The sequence below is a fragment of the Necator americanus genome, chromosome III (genome assembly GCF_031761385.1).
Source record: "Necator americanus strain Aroian chromosome III, whole genome shotgun sequence".
NCBI lineage: Eukaryota > Metazoa > Nematoda > Chromadorea > Rhabditida > Ancylostomatidae > Necator > Necator americanus.
Window position 1 is genome coordinate 4,962,037 of NC_087373.1, and position 21,300 is coordinate 4,983,336.

Consider the following 21,300-nt stretch of genomic DNA (forward strand, 5'->3'; position numbering starts at 1 on the left):
CGATTCTCAGATTTTTGTCAGAACGTACAAGTTATTATTTGAAGTGGTATTCTGAGCATTTTATAGGATTTTGCGACAATGTTGTAATTTTGGAAAAGAGTAAAACTCTGAGAAAAGGCCTACTTACTTTGAAAAACCTATCACTTTGTCAAACTCATTAGAACAAATTGAATTTCTACAGAACACAGGTAAAAGTAACAACAATTCTAAGATTTATTCTTCAGACAGTTTTTGTTCCTGGTCTCGAATTTAATACTTCCGCGGAAAAAAAAATCTGCAGAAATATCGAGGTACGGTATACTCACGTAATATTTAGCTCGGACACGTTTTTTTCTTCTCTGTAGCAGCAGGTTATTTCTTTTTGCCGAGATAGATTATTTACTATATTTGCTTATATTTTATATTTACTTTTTATTTATTGTCATTGTCTTTTTTCGTCCTAACTTTTTATCTGTAAAATTTCTTCAACCACTGAACTTTCGTTTAAGTGGGCCCTTACAATTTTTCCAATTCTCACGGTGAACTCAAGGCGGTTCGAAAACTATTGAATTTAGTCTAAGAAGAGTTCTGAGATTATAAGTATGCGAAGATTTATTCAAATTGGGGAAAAAAATCCACAACTCAACAGCTGAAGTCTCAAAAAACATGCACGGAATGAATATCGATATCGCCGCCCACATAGATTGACGCCACATTGGTGCCGGATTGACGTTCACGGAATTCGTACAGTAATTGACCGTTCACGTATACCTGGAAGCATTTAGCAGAGGAGAATTCACCTCTAAAAAAATTTTGTGTGCAATTGCAGACTACGTGGAGGAACTGAGAAGAAGACTTGGATTCCGTTAAAATGACAAGAAAAAATTTTCTAAGGTGGCGTCAAAATGACAAGAAAAAATTTTCTAAGGTGGCGTCAAAATGAAAAAAAATCTGTTGAATATGATGCGAAAAAACAGAAAAAAACACCAATGTAACAAACTTTTCAAGAAAAAAATCTTTGAAAAAAATTGAAAAATAAAAAATTCCTCACATAAACAGTATTGTTGCCGCTGGCGACAAACTCCACGGTGTAGATTTTCTTCCGCTCGAATGGGAAAATCACCGATGCTCTCTCCTCTTCTTGCCATTCACCCTTGTAAAATGAGTTGAAAACAAGGATTTCATCCTAGAATTGAATTTTTTCTTCTTCTTCAAAAAAGGAAGCGAAAATATTGCGGTAATTAAAAAAAAATTCAATCACCTTGAGGCGTGGATTGAAGTGAACTATAATGTCCTCTCCGTTTTTGAGGTTGATCTTAAATAATACTTCAATTACAGTGTCATGAACTTATGGTTGAGAATAGGTTTATTTTCGAAGGTATCGCTGTGGCCGGATGGTCTAGAGGTATGATTCTCGCTTCGGGTGCGAGAGGTCCCGGGTTCGATTCCCGGTTCGGCCCAACTTTTTACACTTCACCTCTAAGCTTTAAAATAGGACCCTACTTGGGATTTATTGTTTAGCACAGTAAATATGTGGGAGACGTGTTCCAAATTGCTTTGAGGATTTCCAGGAGAAGAAAAACTCTACACATCCGAAAATCACTTCTTTTCATCCTTCTTTCTTGGAAATTCTATCACTTGATGAACAAGTTATTTACATAGTAGTGATACGAATAAATAAATAAATAACATTTAACATAACAACAAACCAATAAATAAACAATAACCCCTTCACAAATCTAATAGGCGAAAGGGCACTGATGATACTCTCCTCGGGCACGGAGAGTCAATTTTGTTGGGTAGAATTAACCCCGAAGTAAATTTTTTAAAAAATTGGGATTGAAAATTATTTCTAAAAAATGTATCCCTGCTAAGATCTAAGTAACATCTTTCATAGCTATTTGTTTGTTTCATTGATTGTGCAATTTCCCACTATTTTTATGGAAAAATACAAGAGAACTAACTTATTTAGAAAAGTTAATTTTGTTTTTGTATGCTTTTTTGTCTTGTAGAAAAAAAACGACAGGTGCACTACGAATTACTCCAGAAAACAATACAGTTCGTGAAGATAAATGTGAGAAAGAAAGTGAACAGCTACGTATTTCCTTTCCAATACAAGTATGTAGTTTGTTTATTTGTTTACATGTCGTGTTGATTTTGGATAAGCTGTATTATTTGTTTATTTGTTTATTTAATATACTTGAGATTCAATGGAGGATCAGAAATATGAGAGCTCCAGCTGAGAACTTACAACTCAAATTTTTTCCCCTTTTTTCTTTTTTATTACTTAATTTCGTAGAGAAGTCATTCTGGAGGTTTCCTCGGCAGATTTTACGAATTAAAATTATAATTTAAAAAAAAATAAATAAAAAAGAATAGTGAAATGAATGAACTCACAGTAACCATGCATTTCCTCTTATCGTGGGTTTCAAAGACGACTCGAGCACGATGTCCATATGTGAATCCAAACAATGGTACTTCAACGGGATTCTCCTTTAATAAAATGAACAAGAATGAAAAGAAAGGAAAAAAAGAAATATGTTAACTGGGATGAAAAGGATGAAAATGAACGTTTAGTCTATTTCTGAGAAGAATGAAAAAAAAACTATCGAATTCGTTTCTATACCGGATTAAAAAGTGCTCGTTCCGCCTGTATCGGATCTGGATCCGAGGAATCCGGGGCAAGACTTTTCCTATATTGGAATTGTTGTTGAAATTTCGCATACATTTCTAGAATTTTGCAGTTTTATTTTGTTTTATATTTTTTGGTTATTTGTTTTTCTTTAGTTTCTTTATTTTCATTATTTATGTTAAGTGTTTTTGTTTTAATTTCGTTTAATTCGATTTTAATTTAATTTGCTTTTATTTAAATTTTGTTATATATTTTTTAGTTGCACAATGCTGGAGATGCTGCTAATTTTGATTCGAAAAAGTTTTAAAAAAATAAAACAATAAAAATATACAATAGTAATAAATAATGATAAAAAGTAAATTGTAAGTAAAAATACTGAGCATAAACATAATAAAAATTAAGAAACTAAAAAAGAAGTTTTTTCGAGTTAGAAAATCCTCAAAAATATTACGTTTTGAATTTTGTGATTGTACGGAATGCCGGCATTAAACAAAGTACTGAAAACTTAGTGCAGCCGTAAATTTTCAGGAAATTTCGAAAGAAGAAAATCCAGAATAAATATGCGAACGAATGTTCCTATCACCGTGCAAAACTGTGAAAGCGGTCAATACTCGACAAAGCTGCTTTATCACTCGTCGTTGAAGGCGAAAAAAAAAGCATCAGAGAGAAGCGGAATTCACCTTTCAACGACGCCCGCGATGGAGACAGAAGACGTCAGGTGAATTGGCGCCGTGATGCGTTCGTTTGATTTCCAAACAGAGAAAAAAAAACCGTTTGCACTATGACAACGCCCTGTGCAAATAGGGAAATGTTCGCATGTTTTAAATCGGATGCAAATCCTTAAACTATAGAGCTAAGAAAAAGAGCTGTGCAAAACTAAGAAATAAAATAAAATAAAATAAAATAAAATAAAAATAAAGGATAAAGGATAAAGTGTCTCAATCCACGTCCACTTCAATTCAGAATTGTTCGAGGTTTACGAATGGATGAAGGGTTTCACTGCCGCTCTGGGGCGGATTTGAACGTTCGACCGACCGTGCAGCAATCACAATGGAACCTCCTACCGATTGCGCTACACCCGCCACAAAGTAAAAATAAATAATAAAAGGAAATAAAATAAAATAAACGTCACTCACGAAGCTTGAGAACATCTTGGATGACAATGGCGAGGGAACGAAACGAGTGGAAGAGATGCTGCGGCCCGCACGTCCAGTGAAGACGGGCCATCTAAGTAAGTATCTAAGTAAGTAAAATAAAATAAAATAGAAATAAATAATAAACTGTGTATTTAAAGCTAAACCAAGAAATAAGGGAAAAAGAAACACTAGGAAATATTTTTTGGGAAAGTTCATTTGGATTTAAACTTAGAACAAATCGAGTACGGATCTCAAGAAGTGGCTTTAACCTCATCTTAAACGCATCACCCCACGAATCTGAGGTGATACGGATTTCACGTGGAGTATTCGTATACGGGATCGTAGATTATGGAGAGGACGGTGATTCCGCTCATTTCTTCCTAATTCCCGTAAAAAACGGCCCAGAAGATGCGTCGCGTGCACACGGTTGTCGCGCTCCAATTGAACTCGTTGTAGAAAATAGCGCGCCGGGACGCTCGAAGCCGCATCTCCGGGGACGTTTTTTTAAGGAAATTAGGAAGAAATGGATGGAATCACCCTGCTCTCCTTAATCCTCGATCCCGTATACGAATACTCCACCTCAAATCCGTACCACCTCAGATTCGTGGGGTGATGCCTTTAACTCAGAACTCAACAGATTAAAGTAAATGTGATCGCTCACAGCTTAGCGCATTAGCCATCAAGCGATTTTTTACACGCCCGCCGCGTGGAACCACGTGTATTTCTTTTCGATTTGTGGATTTTTTTTTGGGTTTTTCCTCTCTTTTCCCCAACTGCATCGTCGGGCTCTATTCCAAGAAACAGATCACAGAACATAATAAATATTTAATGAGTCCTCAGTCCTCTGATTATGATTTTTTTATGACGCTTCTCTCCCAACATCATCGGAAATTGTCCTATCCGGAAAAAAGTGTCCGACTGGGTACTAGGACATTGTCGCCAAGGTGTTAAGGATTTTCTGCTCTCGGCACAAATAGAAATTATTCAGAAAAAGAAATACTTAAAGCACTCACAAAATTTATTGTATGAGGTAAACTTCGTAAACAATAGAGAAAACAAAATAAATACACAAAAAATTCACCGGTAAACACAATAACCCGAAGAGATAGCTGGAGATCACAGAAAATTCATATACACAGAAAATTTCTACGAGAACAATTTGGTAGCACGTGAAAAGTTCTCAATTTTCTGGAGAGATTCATGGATAGAGCTCGAAAAATCGGAGAATCAGAAAGCAGAAGGACACCATAACACGAGTACCGTATGTACCTCCGATGACTACCTCAAATTCAACGAAGCCATTTTTCTTTGTAATTTTCTCATATTTTCCCTAACCACGCTATTGTTAGGCTCTAGATGGAGCGATTTTTCATAGAATTCTCGTGCTTCCTGGAATTTTCCGTTGATATGCAGGATTGCACCGAAATCCCCGTAAGAATCAGCCCTAAATGATGGACTTGCAATATTCCGAGGACCTTAAATGAAAATTCTCCTCCGTAGGTGAGAAAAAAATTGTGGGCGGGGCTTGTGAAACTCACTTCTTCGGTTTTATCAAAGCGACCCTGTTCCCGTAGCAGAGTGGCGAGTGATCGGAGCGATTCCGGATGAGTCCCGGCAAGTTGAAGAGCAGTTGTGTAGGCGAATTCGGCACCGACGATGTCTCCCTGTGAAGAATTCAAATTATTTTAAATAACCATGATTTATTGCATAATTTCTCTTTTTTTTAAACATAATTCCATTTTTTGTACCTTAAATCTTAAAAATTACCATTATAATCTGAATATTAATTATGGTTAATTTTTTAAAAATTAGCTATAATTATCGAACTCATGGAAATCACTTCGGAAACTCCTCGAAAACCCAAAATAAATTAATAATAATTGATCGTAATGAATAAATTTATAATAAATATCTATTTTATTATTATTTATTATTATTGTTTTTAATATTTTTATTTTAATTTATAATAAATCGTAATAAATTTATAATAAATAGATAAAAATAAAATACTCGCAATAAATAAACTACCCGTGACGCAGCCGCCACTCCGATGTGATGATGAACTTCCGGTGAGTTCGGAGAAATTGCGAGCGCACGCGAAAACCAACTGTCCGATTCAACGGTGCGATTCTGCAAGATTACGTCTGGTTCTATGTGGAATCCTTCGAAAATTCGGAAAAATTGGTTTACCTGCTTATTTTTCAGGTGGCCTAATGTGAGAAGAGTTGGAATATGCGCTGGTGCTGCGAGCAGCGCAGCTCGGAATGCTCCCTAAATTACGAGATATCTATGGTTTTCACTAGTAAAATTAATTCAGTAAAATTAGAAAAATTATCTACTGGTAATATAAATGGTAACAATTACTGAAAAAATGCGAAATTCCCAAATTTAGGTCGCCCATACCAGCTCATTATTGATTATTTAAGGCTCTCTGTTTAAAAAAAAAACACTGTTTATTATAAATTTCTTCACTTCGACACATTTTTTAGGATACGGAAGGTGACAAATCGAACCTCAGCCTTAACATCTAATCCTAATGCATCGTACAGCTCTCCCAGAGTGAGCCACAACGATCCAATAAATCGATACGATCGCGGTGATCTTTGAATAGCCTAAAACGGAAATTTGTGATCCAATTGTCAATTTTCTTGTATTTTTGGGTTTGTTGACGGTATTGCTACCATTTTTACAAATAAAAAAAGAGCAGAGGCGAAGAGAATAAAAACAATTTTACACTAAAAAACTAAAAAAAAAAAAACTAAAATAAAAACTAAAAAAAATTAAAATATTTTAAACTAGAATAAAAACACTTCAAGAATTTTAGATGTTTCTTGACCCTCTTAAACGCGAAGAATAATCAAACGCAAATAAAAAATAAAAATGGGTTTAGAAAAACCGATAGGAGAAGCGAATAAGTGATGAATGAATGAATGAATGAGTAAATAAGTACATAAACATATGAGTGAATGAATGAAAAGAACGCGACCACATGAATGAATAAACAATTAAATAAATAAATAAATTTGTGAGAAGACAAACATATGGCTGAAAGAAAGAAAGAATGAATGAATGAACAACTGAATGAATGAATGAATGAATGAACGAATAAGTGAACAACTGAATGAGTGAGTGAATGGATCAATGACTGAACGGATGAATGAATGGACGAATGAAGTGGCGAACGAATGGATGAATAGATGAATGGATGAATGAATGAATTAATTAATTAGTTAATGATTATACGGACGAATGAATAAATAATCAGCGAATAGAAAACGCATCTACGAAAATCCTCAGATCAAAAACGGTCATTTTCAAGGTCATGTGGTATTTAAGGTTAAAAAATATGAATTAATTTTGAAAACTCCTCTAGATGTATGAATTAGTCTGAATGGCTCGAAAAAAAGTGCAAAGTGACAAACCTCTTCCAGAATTTTCCGCGCCTTATCGATTTGCCGTTTTTTGATCAGCAGTTTACCAAGACGAAGTCGACAACTTGTTTGTGCTTCACGATGATCTCGTTGCGCTTTCACCATTGATCCGTCGATCCGTGAACAATTTTCCCATATTTTCATAGCAAGATCGTCATCACCACGTTCATGGTGAACAGCACCAAGATTCAGATGAGCTGTAACGTCTGTCTCATTTTGAGGTAAGTTGGAGAGGCCGCGATTTCAATAAAAATCCCTCACCGAAAGCGAATGTTTTGCGGAATCGGATGGCAGTGTCGTAGCATCTCACGGCCGCGGTAAGGTTCTTCTTTTCTTGATACAGTACCCCTCTACAAATTATTTCTCTTATCCTCGGAATCGGGCCAATTTGAGGTCAAATTAGGGTCCCATGATCAGCTACTAACTTACAAGTTATACCAAGTATCCGCCATATTCGGTCTATACTCCAAAGCTTTACGGTAAGCTAGCTCAGCCTCGTTCACCCTCATCTGACCGGCGTAAACTCGTCCGAGGTTGGAATATGCTGAAAAGGTGAACTTCTCGTAAAGTCCGCAATTGCAGAAAATACACCGAAACCAAAGCAAAGCGCAAATATTCCAACCTTTCGGTGGATTCAGTTCCAGTGCACTTTTGTATAGGCTTTCCTCATCTTTCCAATCCATATTCCTTCCGTAGGTCCTGGCGCCATATAATAAAAGAATTACAAAAGCAAGTGATATCGCAGGGATTCGGCCGAGTCTGTAATTGCAGAAAATGTACCAGATCGAAGAAAATGAGCTATATTATAATTTTAAAAAATAATAAATAAATAAACAAAAAATAACAGAAGTAATAATGAGAATAAAAATAAAATATTGATAAAAAACAATAAAAATCAGTGAAATTCTCCAAGGAAAAAATCCCGCTAATTTCATTTATGAAACAAAATATATTTGTTATAAAAAGAAAATTATTGGTCTAGCAACTACTGAGCTACTTTTAAATTTTTTGAAAAATTATTGCTCATCATTCATCATGGCTACTGTGGACCATTGATTACAGTAATCTAACCCTTTACCCAAAAGTATTTCTTTTGGAATAAACATTCAAAATGACGAAGATGTGGAAAATGTTCAATTATGTCTAATTTTGCCCACAAAAAAAAAATCAATCGATATTGTGTAAATACCTAAAATTAAACTAAAATTTAAAAAAAAAACTAAAATTCAAGCATTGTAGTAGTAAACAAACAATGTTAAAATCTAAATTAATTAGTTTTCTCCCCATCAGATTAAATTAATTGGTTTTCTTAGCGAAGAAAATCTAATGAAAATGAAAATTATTACTATTCTGTTTACTGATTTCATTAAGACATGTCTTACCTGGAACAACAGAAGTTATAGAGCATCCCGACTAGAATACAGTATCCAACACTTGATAAATATAATGTCCTTTCAGCAGCCACGAACCCGACATAGCAGAAAAGATTCGAGGCAGGTAGAAAAGGTAGAATAAGGAGCGATAAAGCAATAAGCGTTTTCCGAGCAGTATCCTGAAAATTTTCAAGTATACTTTTCGTTTCTCATAGTTTTCAAAAACGCCTAATTTTCACTGAAAATTTCCATTTGAAACCGTTTCTACCGGCAATTTTTTCCTAGCTTTCACTATTTCACTGATTATTTCAAAGAAAAAAAAAAAAGATTTTTCGCTATTTATTGGAATACACAGTAAAATGTTGCAGGTCATACCGAAAGCTTTAATTTTTATTCATTTCTAGGTGAGAAAGAGGAGAAAAATAGGAGAAAAATGTTTGGAGAGAATAACAAGAGTCCAGAAAATGGTTTTATCCACAAGGAGAAGATCCTAGAAAGAAGGAAATTTATCCTTAATAATTTGTTTATTTCCTAAATCGACACTGAATCATATTAAGCACAGAAACCTAAGAACTTCTGTTTTCTATTGGTGTCTCTACGAGGTTTTGAGAAGAACCAGGAAGAAGGATCATTATCAACCTCTATTTAGGCCCTGAGGACAAGAAAAAACCGAAACCACAGGCGAATAAAGGTCCCATCTGAAAATCTCGTAGGTACACTAATAGAAAAATTACACAAAACGACATGCGAGGTTCCAGGACACGAGAATGTTTGAATCGCTTAGGATTTTCTCGAATAGGTTAGGTTACGGGTGATTCGATTAGGAATGAGTAGATCAAAAGCGACGCAATAAATCGCGCAAATCCATCGCAGAGGTTACCAAGGGAATCGAATCCCTCTTCGAACTCACTTACTTGACTGATTTTCCTCCTTGGCTTCACAGGAGAATTCTTCCCAGAACACTTTCCATCGTGATGTGAGTGCCGATCAACTCGTAGTAACTTCCAGATCTTCTCCAGAATACCACTATCTTTGACCAGCATGTAGCCGGCCACTGCTAGGATGGAGTAGATCAAAACCGATCCGATAAAACGTGGATCCGTAGGAGAGATCACAAAAGGAATCGAATCCATTGACCAGTCAAAACTCAGCTGAAAAAAGTAAGAGATTTCAGAAAACTTCTAGCTGAATGAACAAATAAGGCAAGACTTTTTCGCTATTAGCGCGCAGACTCCAGGGAGAAGAAATTGTTTCAGGTTTTCTTGTGAACTGCTCGTCAAAGTGTAATGATTAAAAAATCAAGATGGTACAGATTTCTAAGAAGAATTCTAAAATTTCTTTTCTATTCCTAAATTTTGCAATTTTTCTTTTCCATTTCTAAATTTCTAAAAACCATTTCTGACCCAGAAAATTGACTATCGCAGATCATAAGAAATCCGGAAAACAAGTGATCGACATCAAAATCGGAGAATTGCTGCGCTAGTAGCTAAAACTCATCCTTTTCCACTGATTCTTTAAGATCACAAAGTCCGTATTTGGATCACTTACATCTTTAGGGTAGATCAAAAGTTTTAAATGAAAAATCGGAAGGTATAGGAAGGTCATTGTACGTACAAAAGCCGAAGGATGATGTGAAACTGGATTATCGGATTTGGAGAAGCTGTAAAAAACATTTATTGATCTGTATTGATTTTTCAAGCGAGTAAATCACCGTGAGGAACAAGGATTAAATTACCTCGGCGGCTCGAAACCATTGATAGCATGACGTGCAGTGGCTAACGCGGCGAAAGCCATCGCTAGACCAGAGATCGATTGGCGTAGATCATGAAGATTCTGGAAGATAAATGCTAGAAGATCATTCTTTGCTCTGAAAAAAGTTACTTCTTGCTTCCTAAGGTTTCTTGTTTCCCCTTTTTTTCAGGAAGATTTTTTTTAGCAGCAATAACGGCAAAAAAGCAGTAAATTACGGATTAATTATAATAACTAATCCGTAATTTACTGCCGAATTTTTTTCGCCAGCCCCCTGATTTCTCAGGGGAATCCTCAAAAATTCTATCGTATTTTCGGGGATGAAAGAGAAATTTAAGTGCGCGATAGTGAATTCGTGCCTGGCACACTTGTTAGGTAAAAACTGTTCTTGAATAAACGCAAGAGGAATTTCATTTCGCGAGAGAACCGCTCTCTTTCGGAAGAATTCAATAAAACGCCATTCAACTCCTCCTTCGGGGAAGAAAAAAACGAATGCAATTTTCTGCGAATCTTTTTTTTTTCTTGTACGGCTTTGAAACGCCCACATCACTATGAGGATTTAAAAGAGATTTTTAGATTCTTAAGAAGAGAGAAGAAAAGAAAAAAGATTTGAGAGAAAAGAGTTTTGCGGAATAGATGTGTATATATTTCTACATATTCTCAATTCATTGTTTTTTCCTCAAATTTTCCCCGGAAATCATTCTCAAAACTTGGAAGTGTTCCTTTTTCATGTATTTTTGGTAAATTTATTCCTTTTTCATGAATTTTCCTGAAATTGCGGGATTTCAAAGCATTCAAACTCTTGTAAGAAAAGACAAAAACGAAAATAAGAAACATATTTCTACTGAGTAAAAAGCGTTTCTCTAAATTGTTCTGGTAGGAAATCTCCTCACAAAATTGAGTTGTATTTACTGAAAAGAATTCTTTTTCAAAGAATAGCGGAAGCTGTAAGGAATGCGTTAAATTCCTGGATAACTTTAAACCAATAAGAATAGAAATTTGCTGAAAACCCTCATACGCTTAAAAAAACACCTAACGCGAGTAGAACGCACAAAATTCACAAAATATTTAGCATCCAAGACAATGGATGTGAATTTTTTTCCATGCCACCTACATAGCACTCGGTCCATTAAAAACGGTACTGTTTTATTCTATTTTTCCTTTTTCTTCAAGAAGTTTTTTTTGACTAGATCGACTCCTTTTACCCTTCTTGTGCTCTTTTCACAAATTTTTCCCCATCATTCGATCAAATCTCTCCTTAATTCCCCCTTCTCAGCCATTTCTTTTCACTAGACCAGATTCTCCCAGCTAAAGAAACAACTGATCGGATTTCAGCGCCTTTCGCAGGCGATGTAGATTAAATTTCACCTCACAGTGCTGAATAAGTACACGTTTTTCAAAAAAATACTTTTGACTAGCAAAAAACTTAGAATTCTATTCTAGTGCACTTTTTTAGATGGAAAAAAACCTGGTGAATTTTTTTCCGTAAAAAATGCAGTGGTCCCAAAATAAAAAGGCATGAGTATTACGAGTATCAAAGGATAGGGTCACGGCTCGTAATCGTCGCGCTTGTCGGAAGTGGCTAATTTCATGTTGGGAACGGGAGGAAGGTGGAGGAGGACGGGGAGTGTGAGGGCAAAGCAGAATGTACAAGGTGAGCTATGGCTAAGTATGTACTTTTGAAAGAAAAGGTTGTGCCAGACAAAATTTTTCTGGTCCTGAGACTCCAAATAAAGCTGTGGAGTTTCCAAAATTCTCCTCTCACTTTTACACCTCTCTGATCTTTTTTCCTTAATTTTTTTCTCTTATTTGAGTCTCTATTTCTTAATTTTGGCTTCATTCTTTATCCTTCAATTTTGAAAATAGTTTAAAGACAGACTAAAATCCTTAAGGTCCTTGAAAATATCTCAAACAAGCGAAAAATAAAGCAAGAAATATAAATAAATAGTAGTGAGAATATTAGACATGAATGTAATTTTTGCGACAATTCTTAGATTTTTCATTTTTTCCTTTATTTTTTTTTTTTGGGTGGATAGCGGGGAAGGGGTGAGGGAGGAGGTGCAGGGGAACTTCGCAGTAGTGTTCATCCATAAGTTTGTAGTTGTCTTGTAATAGGTTCTTCGGCTAAAAAACAGACAAACAAATAAATAGATAAACAAATAGATAACACAACAAATATCAAATAAAGTTGAGTAATTTTACATAAAGGACTTCCTTTTCCTAAAGAAAAAGTAAGAAAATTTTTCAGGAAAAAAGAGGTCCCGCCCAGTCACCTGAAAAGCTAAGAACACCCACGCATCCCTCCCCGTAGGTCCAGAATACTCTTTAGACCCCGTTGTGATCCCAAAGAGTTACCCGAAAAACTCATCGATGCGCGACGACGACTCGCTCATCTTCACAAAGGTCTTAACGTTGTTATGCGATGGTGGTGGCGTTAATTTCTTGACCTTCCACCTTCACGCTCCAATTACGCGCCGTCGCGTTTGAGTGCTCGTTTCCGTACGTACGACGCCTAGCGGTACGTTTAATGAGCTGCCGACTCTTCAGAATGACTCAGGAACTCATCCCGACGAGGATGTAAGAAAGAGGCGCGAGTAATTCCGAGTGAATAGATAATTGAGACCGGCAAGAATGGTCAAATAAGGCAAATCGGACATGAAAAGGAAGGTTTAGACCTAAATCGATTAATCTAGGATTAAATATTGTCCGTAAAAAGTTCTGGATTTCATCAGGATCTGCGAGTTCTGCTGCTGATTAGCGATGAAAAGCAAAGTAAATCATTGAAAGAGCAGTAAAATGGAAAAAATTCGATACGTAGAAAAATATCAGAGTGAAAAATTATTTTTTTCTTTCTTAAAGCTTTATTTTCTTCAAATTAATTATTTTCTTTCTTCTTTTTCAAATTGATAACTTCTTTTTTTATTTAATTATTTTTTTCTTGGTCTCTTCTTCGAAATGTATTTCCTGGATCATGTCTTGCACAGAGATCAGTAATAATAATAATAATAATAATAATAATAATAATAATAGTAATAATAATAATAATAATAATAATAATAATAATAATAATAATAATAGTAATAGTAATAATAATAATAATAATAATAATAATAACAACAATAATAATAATAATAATAATAATAATATTAATAATAATAGATCATAGGTGACACTAGTGGCTCTCCAAAAAATGTTTTTTACAACAAAGACCTTCTAAAAATACAAGGACGTGGAAGCAAATCTAGAAAATTCTGGAATTCTTCTTCAATTGTGGCACTTTGAATTTTTTTTCGAATCCTCCAAAAAAATCCTTGTTCCACCAGGAAAATAACGACATTTCCGGACAAAACGAAGACCTTCACACTTCCAACGATGGAATCCCGCCGCCGCCGCCACGAGCTACACGTTTTTATGAGAGAAAATTCTGTCGGGCACATTGTCCTTGGCACTTACTATTGACACCTCACTCCATTGCTGGACGAATGACTAAGCGACGAATGCGAGAGTGCCAGGAGTTAACTACCAGAATAACTCTTCCAGTTGGAGTCAAATTTATATTTATTTTTTTAAGAATAATTACTAAATTAAAGAGTAAGTCGTAAGCTTTTTCACATCTAAAGTGAAAAATCCACAGAAAAATAAGAGCTGCATGAAAATATTATAAAAAATGGAAAAAATATTTGATAACAAGTATCAAACAAATATTTATATTATAACAAATATTTTATTATAACAAATATCATACAAATATTTCAAATATCTTTTTTTTTCTTTGTGTATTTTTCACTTTAAAAAAAGTCGCTAAAGCTGAGATTGTGATCACATAACGCTAGACCTAACTATAATGGATTAATGGAAATAAATGAATTTTCTTCCTATTTTTTTTCAAAACCACAAAAAAAAATCAAGTTCTTCTACAGTATACTCGGCTCTCTTGCTATTCCCATCCTTTCCAGGAACTTTTTCCCATCGTTCGTTCACTCATTAATTACTCGGGACCACTTATGTGTAGGTCCACTGTATGATTTTCTTAGCTTTTGTTCACCTTCTCCAATTCTTTTTTGTTCTTTTTTAAGATTTTTCTCGCCTCATTCAATGTCCCTCGTGGACACAAAAATTTTCCAGGCAGCTGCGATTGTTTCAATAGCCAGGATTAATCGAAAAAAGAACAGAACGTGTTGGAAATATTCATTTTCTCTACTTGACACTCCAATCTTAGAGAATTCAATAACCCAGAATCAATAAAATTGAAGGATCTAGTGAACTAATCAGGACATTTCTGTAGAGCGAAAAAATTCTACAACGAATGATGTATAAAATTTTAAAAAAGTTCTTATTTTTCCAGTCATTTATTTTTTAAATTTATTCCAATTTTTTTAGTTCCTATTTCTATGTGCATTTTGCACTCTGAACCTAAAAAAAATGGTTACGACTTATTCTTCAACCAATTATCTACATTTTTGTCAGATGTCAATTCAGGATTCTGTGTGTGGGACCCGTTTATTTTGCTGGATTTCAACAAGGAGCGTGAATATTCCCCCTAAATCCTTACTTATTTGATACTGCTTCCACCGCGCAACACTGTTCCTCTACGCGAGTACAAGGCCGGATAAAGCGGAAGGTAAGAAAGGTGTGAGAGAATATGCTATGCTAAGAGACGCCGGCGAAAAAAAGTACCGTACCTTTTTTGGGCTGAGCAGCGTGAAAACGATCAGCAACGGTAGCAACATGATACCGGTCTCCTTGAAACCGGTCGCCATTGTGGCATACGCCGTTGCCATAAGAACATTCTGCAATTTTACGTAGTTCTCCGAGCATCGATCAATAACTCAAGCAGAATTACAATTAAGCACTAAGCAACATTAAGCACTGAATCACCTGATTTTCAATGAATCGCAAAATCCCAGCGATAACGGCGGCAGCAGCGAGGACGTCGGCTCTGCCGACAACGCCCGCGACCGCTTCACAATGGATCGGATGAACGGCGAAGAGAAGAGCGGTAAAGATTTCCGCTTCTAAAAATGTTGCGTATTTCTGTAATTGCGTACTTTTTATGAATAAAAATTAATAAGACGGTAATCTTTGGATAAACTACGGAAATTAATTGCATACATGATATTTTAGGAATATTTTGGGAACTTTACATATTCTAATACATTTGGAAATTAATTCCATTCATAATATTTCAGGAATATTTTGGGAGTAACTGATTCCTACTGTTCTTTTCTTTTGTTCTATTCTTTTTTTTTCTACCTTTTCACTTTGTATTTGTTTTTTTAACGTCTCTCTTCTATATCCTTTTAAGCGTATGACATTGAGCGGAATAAATAAATAAATAGGTGAATAAACAAGCAAATAGAAAAATAAGTGTAAATAAATGAATAATCTTGAGATTCAAGAAATTCAAATCAATCAACTGGGATTAATTTGAATTTTTTCGCCCCATTAATGGATGTCTGCCGGAAAAACAAATTTCTGATCCCTCGTCGACTTTGTATTCTTGTAGCAGATACATTAACATTACATTAACTAACTCTAACTTTGAGCATATTTGTATTTTTTTAAGTTCAGTCCGTAAATACAGAATTAGCGACATTCGTCAACATTTTCAAGAACAAACATTTCCGTTCACAAACTCAGGAGATCCATCGACAAAACCAAGGGAAAACGGCGAATTTCTATTCATATAAAACGATTGAAACGGAAAATTCATATTTGTACGAATTTTTTTAATCAAATAAATATAAGTAGTGCTCTTTTTGAGAGTTTACGTGGTTTATAAAACAAAATTTATGAAACAATCTATTTATTCAAAACAATTTATTTACTTTGTTTATTCATTATTTTTGCTCATAATCAAGGTTTTTGGAGTGGGTGTAGCGCAGATTGCAGGTGGGAGAGTTCCGCTGTGTCCCGGCACGGTCCATGGTTCGACACCGCCCTGGTCCCAACCAAACCTTTCGCATCCCTTCGAAGTCGATGAACTAGTGCCAGACTTACGCCTTGATACGCCAGAGATTTTATCCTTCGGTTAAGGTTATATTAAAAGCATAATGAAAATATTATTGTTCAATTTTATAATTTTCTATAAACAAATAAATAAATAAGTAAATAAATTTGGATAAAGTCATGATGTGAAAATTCGCACTCGAATAAATAAAAATAATCATAAATAATTTTTTTTAAAATTCCGCTTATTCAAGCAGATATTCGTGAATAGGATGTTTGTAATTCCTATTCTAAGACAAAAAAAAATTGTTCTTAGATTATTTAATGAAAAAAAATACAAATTATCGAGAATTATTTCTAAAAAAATTAAACCCTTCTCAAAACGCTTCTTTGATCATGTTCGACGAGCAGATGCTATGCATTACTAATAAAGTCCACCCACAGCTTGTTCAGCTTGTCGTTACGTAATCTAGGATGACATGACATCCAGAATATGTACGTACATATATTTCCTTACTAGGTCCTTACTGAGAAAAAAAACTGAAGGTGACAGCAAGCAAAGAATGTTACAAGCAGACGTTGTTGCATTTTCAAAAAAAAAACCAGCGACAAAAAAAAAACCAGCGACAAAAAAAAAACCGAAAATGAGAAAATTTTTAACAGTAAATCGGGAAAAAAAATCGGCGAAAAAAAAGCAATTCGAATAGGTTACCTGGATTTTCTGGAAAGAGCTGGAATCTCTTCACCAAACGCAGCACCAGGCAGGAGACTAACGCATGTAGAATTACGTTTGTTAAATGAAATCTGAAAAAGAATACACTTATTCGATGATTCGAAACATTCCAGCACTTTCCGGAAATGTGTTCGAAAAATTCTTTTTTAGATGGTAGCGCTGAAGATTAGGGCTCTAAGGGAGAATTCAAGAAAATTTCGGAGTTCTTCATTCTTCCAGAGCGATATTAACATGATCCGTAAATTTTTACGGATATATCATGTTATATATCATGAAATAACCAGAAACAACAACATTGAGCCGTATTTCAATATTCCACCACTGTCTGACTGACATTTTTCTTACGTCAATCAAAAAAATTTCTCTTTCTTTTTACAGCTACGGAATTTCTCATAGAATTATCTTTTTCAGAAGATATTCCACTTGGAATGCAACTAATTCTTTGAGAAAATTCTCCTGTCTATATTACTTGTTGAGATTATAAAAATTTGGATCATGTTGGGATTACGCTAAATGGGAAACTCCAGAATTTTCTGGAATTCTCTCCTAAAGCTTTATTTCTTCAGAATTTCCCAAATGTTTTCATCTACATTTCCGAGAAGTTTCATGGAATTCTCACTAGGAGTCTTGGAAGAGGTTTCAGAAGTGAGACAGATTCAGGAGAGAGGAAAACTCATTTTCTAACAAACTTAAAAATTTTCACTACATGTCCGAGAAGTGGTAATTAGAAATTTTGGAAGATGTTTCAGATGTGAGACAGATTCAGAAAAAAGGAAAAATGATTTTCTAACGAGTTTCTAACGAAAAATTCCCGCATCACCTTCTACACTCATTTTGAAAAAAAAAGACTCGTTTTTCTCTCTGGACTCTTTGAACTCATTTTTCGAAAAAAAAACGAGTTTTCCTATGTTTCCGGATCTATTTCCTGTCTGAAACCTCCTATTCCATGTTCCCCAATGTGCTCGTATCTCATGCCGACCACCTCCGCCGACTCCTCCATCTGCTCTGCAGCGCAACCTCATTCCACTATAGTCACTCGGCTAGTAATTCGATTTATTTGCCAAATAGGTCTTTAAATCCGAGCAATCAACACGGCTGCATCGTTGCTATGCTACAGAAAGATAGAGAGAGATTTTTCCGAACAATATTAGCGCTGAACTAAGCTATACATCTCCACTAGAACTCGCTTAATCCGGAGCTAAGTGATAAGTGACAAACTAATTCCAGAAATGAATCCTAATTTGTTGTTCTCTGGACCACATATGACGCTAAGATATTTGAGAAGAGCGCCGACGAAGCGACAATAATTACGGGAAATGAGCAAATGACTACGGTGAAACTCACGAAAGCGGTCTCATCCCGAAAACGACGGCATTGATCCGAAAGCTGAGCGTTGTTAATGGACGATAGCTCTTGTGTGAGGCTTTGTTCAACGGATTTCCCCAAAAATCCACGTTCCATACGCGAAAAATGTTAACATCGCCGTTAACCACAGGATTTGAGACGATTGCTTGGCTAGAAATAGTTTTTTTTTTCCATTTATTTGGTCTAATTTATCGTATTCTGTGGAAGTGCATTCAATTTTTTGTCCGAAGAGTGTTGGAAATAAAATTTATAAAGTTAGAAAAAAAGGACAAAAAATCAGGATTGAACTGCGAATAATTTTATTAAATAAAATTAAAATCAAAGTTTGATCATTTTTATTTGCACTCCATCGGCTAATAATCCCTTCAAAAAAATCAATGTTGAATCTGTCCAAAAAAACCGGATAAAAATATCCCCGAACGACCGATACGCACGAGTTTTTCTTGAGAAAACGTCCACAAACGACCCCGAACTGGTTTGCAGTGCGTAATCCCCCAGAAAAGTCTCGAAGAAAAACAAATTTAAGGATCAGGGCAACTGAAAGCTGCAGCGATTGCTGAAAAAAATTCTATTAGCCGCGATCTAAAAACATCCAAAGGCGAAAGTTCGAATCACCACCGAATTTTCGGGATTCCGTTGTCAGTGAAAGTGCAAAATTCCATTCGAGACCGCTATACTCTACAGAGATAGCAGAATCTCTAGTTATATTCTGTGAAGTAAATATACAGAAAATTCCATACTGTGAAAAAAGGAAAGGATTTTTTTTTTGTTTTTAAGGGAAAAGTTAAGCTCAAAATCTGCTGTTAAAATAGTCTTGAATAAGAAAGAGAGTCCTCCATTTACGAGTTGAAGAAAAAATTACCAAAAAAATGGAATAAAAGGTCATAGAAACTATGAAAAAGATATTTTTAGACCACTGATTATCAATCTTTTACTATCGTAATTTTCAAGGAAAAAAACTAATTTTTATATAATTTTCATACGACTTATGATTTTATTGTGGAAGTTGCTTAAATTCTAGTAGATTCCCAAAATTCCTAATTAATCTCCCTTCTGCCAAGGACTTGATCTTTTTTTTATTTTTTCTAACTTTCGTTTGAAAATTACTAGTTATTTCTGAGAAATTTCTACAATAAAAACAGAGAAAAATACGAATGATCTAATAATCTAATCTGATAATTATAATTTGCAGAAAATAATATAATAATAATATAATCTGCACGAGCAAAATCATCACAAATGTTATTTTTATTACATTATTACATTATTACGTCATATTATTACTATTATTAAATTACACTACATAGTTATTATTATATTTTTGAATTCTATAATTATTATATGCAACAGCATCTAATAACTAGTAATTCCTTGTAGATTTAATAAATTCTAGCGGTTTCCTCTTTAATTAACGGTGCCGTCGACCTCTGATTTTGCGCCGATAGAGGACAAATCGTGATCTTATCCGATCGCGATCGATAAGGTAGAGTTATCGGCTACCGTATGTAATAGCGCGCTGTGTCCCTGGCTGGTCCAGGATTCCCCTGTGGATGTTTCGCACTTCTTCAGCCTTGGAGTCATAATGCGTGTGCGGATGTCAAACCTAACGAATCTCCCCGTGGGCACCGAATTTTATCCTCGACGGACTTGTTGTGCCGTCTTCACACGGACAACGTAATCCATCAACTGTCGGCGGCGATGGTGCTGGTTGTCCTGTGTCCCTTCCCTAATTTACATGCGTGGCGCCGAACACGGCTTAATCTCGAAGATCACACATCCGAATGTTGTTTTCCTCAAGGATTTTTGCGAGTATTCACTATTTCTTTACTATTTTCACTTTTAAAAAACTGATCATTGAATTTTACAGAAAATTAGCAGAAAAAAATCAAAGGTAAAAAAAATAGCAACAGCGACGGCTTAATCTCGAAGATCACACGAATTCGAATGTTGTTTTCCTCAAGAAATTCGCGTCTGTTTACTATTTATTTATTATTTTCATTCAAGAAGATGCCTCTCGAGTTCTACAAAGAATTACCCAAAAGAAGTTCAAGATGGAAAAAAAAACATCAACAGAGAAAAGGATGTGAAAAGTGTAGTAACATTTATAAAACACAAAAATGCCCTCTCAAAATTTCGTTTTCTCTAATTTGAAAATTTTGAGGTTCCACTGAAATCTAGAATATGAATTAAATGAATACTTAAAAGTAGAGATTCAAAATTTTGCAGGAAAATTTTTACGAGTTCTATTTTTGAGACTTTTACCTGGGATAGCAGACCCTCACTTTTGAGAGGTAAAAGTCTCAAAAAGAGAACTCATAGAAATTTCCTTGGAAAATTTTGGTCATAGAGTCAGAAATTGAAAAGAAAATTAAAGTCGTTCTCGATCTGTTCAATTTCTTTCCATTAGTAACAGCTACCTTTTAGAATTTCATACCTTAAAAACCAGACTCCATTTCCAGAAATAATGCGAAAATTTTGTTTAAAAAACCTTCACATTTAAAAAAAAAGGTTTTATGCTTGAACTAACAAACTGAAAATTGCTTTAATAATAAACTAATAATAATAATACCAATACTAACAATCTATTACTATAAAAATATAATTACAACTTTTAGCTATAAAGTCATAACGAGCAAAAATTGTTTTGAGAATGTCACCATTTAACAGCTCTAAAAACATCTTCTTATTTTTTTTTAATTGATGAAAAACTTTATTTTTCGGGATTCGCAACAATTACTCCTCCTCGACTTTTTCCGGAAACACCACCAGTTCTGACTAAGAATAGCCGACGGGGTTCTCTGGATGGCTGGCACTTGCCGCTAATCCGCTTTGAACGTCCGTCTATCCGTCTATTCGTTAGTCAGTGCTCAAGAAAACGGTAAACAACAACCACGGTAAACGTAACGTGGACGAGTCAAAACTACTCATAACGCGAAAATTTCCTCTGGGCGAA

At 34.9% G+C, this 21,300-nt stretch overlaps 1 protein-coding gene across 6 annotated transcripts; it reads right to left on the reverse strand.

Annotated features, from left to right (window-relative positions):
• Positions 1 to 636: 636 nt before the first annotated feature.
• RB195_008646 (uncharacterized protein) lies at positions 637 to 18,443 on the reverse strand (the record flags this gene model as incomplete). 6 transcript variants are annotated; one of them, XM_064195245.1, is made up of 22 exons in its annotated part: positions 637 to 750; positions 1,031 to 1,165; positions 1,241 to 1,294; positions 2,377 to 2,472; positions 2,606 to 2,629; positions 2,706 to 2,709; positions 3,292 to 3,403; positions 3,748 to 3,838; positions 5,169 to 5,222; positions 5,286 to 5,411; positions 5,776 to 5,877; positions 5,938 to 6,018; positions 6,261 to 6,359; positions 7,170 to 7,375; positions 7,440 to 7,528; positions 7,608 to 7,722; positions 7,801 to 7,937; positions 8,561 to 8,730; positions 9,466 to 9,702; positions 10,100 to 10,211; positions 10,287 to 10,418; positions 12,656 to 12,693. In XM_064195245.1, the coding sequence occupies 22 exons, from the start codon at positions 12,691 to 12,693 to the stop codon at positions 637 to 639; spliced, it is 2,328 nt and encodes a 775-aa protein (XP_064046387.1). The 6 variants fall into 6 exon arrangements, with proteins under 6 accessions (XP_064046387.1, XP_064046388.1, XP_064046389.1 ...); XM_064195243.1 differs by lacking the exons at positions 637 to 750; positions 1,031 to 1,165; positions 1,241 to 1,294; ... (4 more) ...; positions 3,748 to 3,838; positions 12,656 to 12,693 and adding exons at positions 14,983 to 15,090; positions 15,179 to 15,334; positions 18,327 to 18,443 and having other exon boundaries at positions 5,100 to 5,222; positions 10,287 to 10,384; XM_064195246.1 differs by lacking the exons at positions 637 to 750; positions 1,031 to 1,165; positions 1,241 to 1,294; ... (3 more) ...; positions 3,292 to 3,403; positions 3,748 to 3,838 and having other exon boundaries at positions 5,186 to 5,191.
• Between the last annotated feature and the right edge of the window lie 2,857 nt (positions 18,444 to 21,300).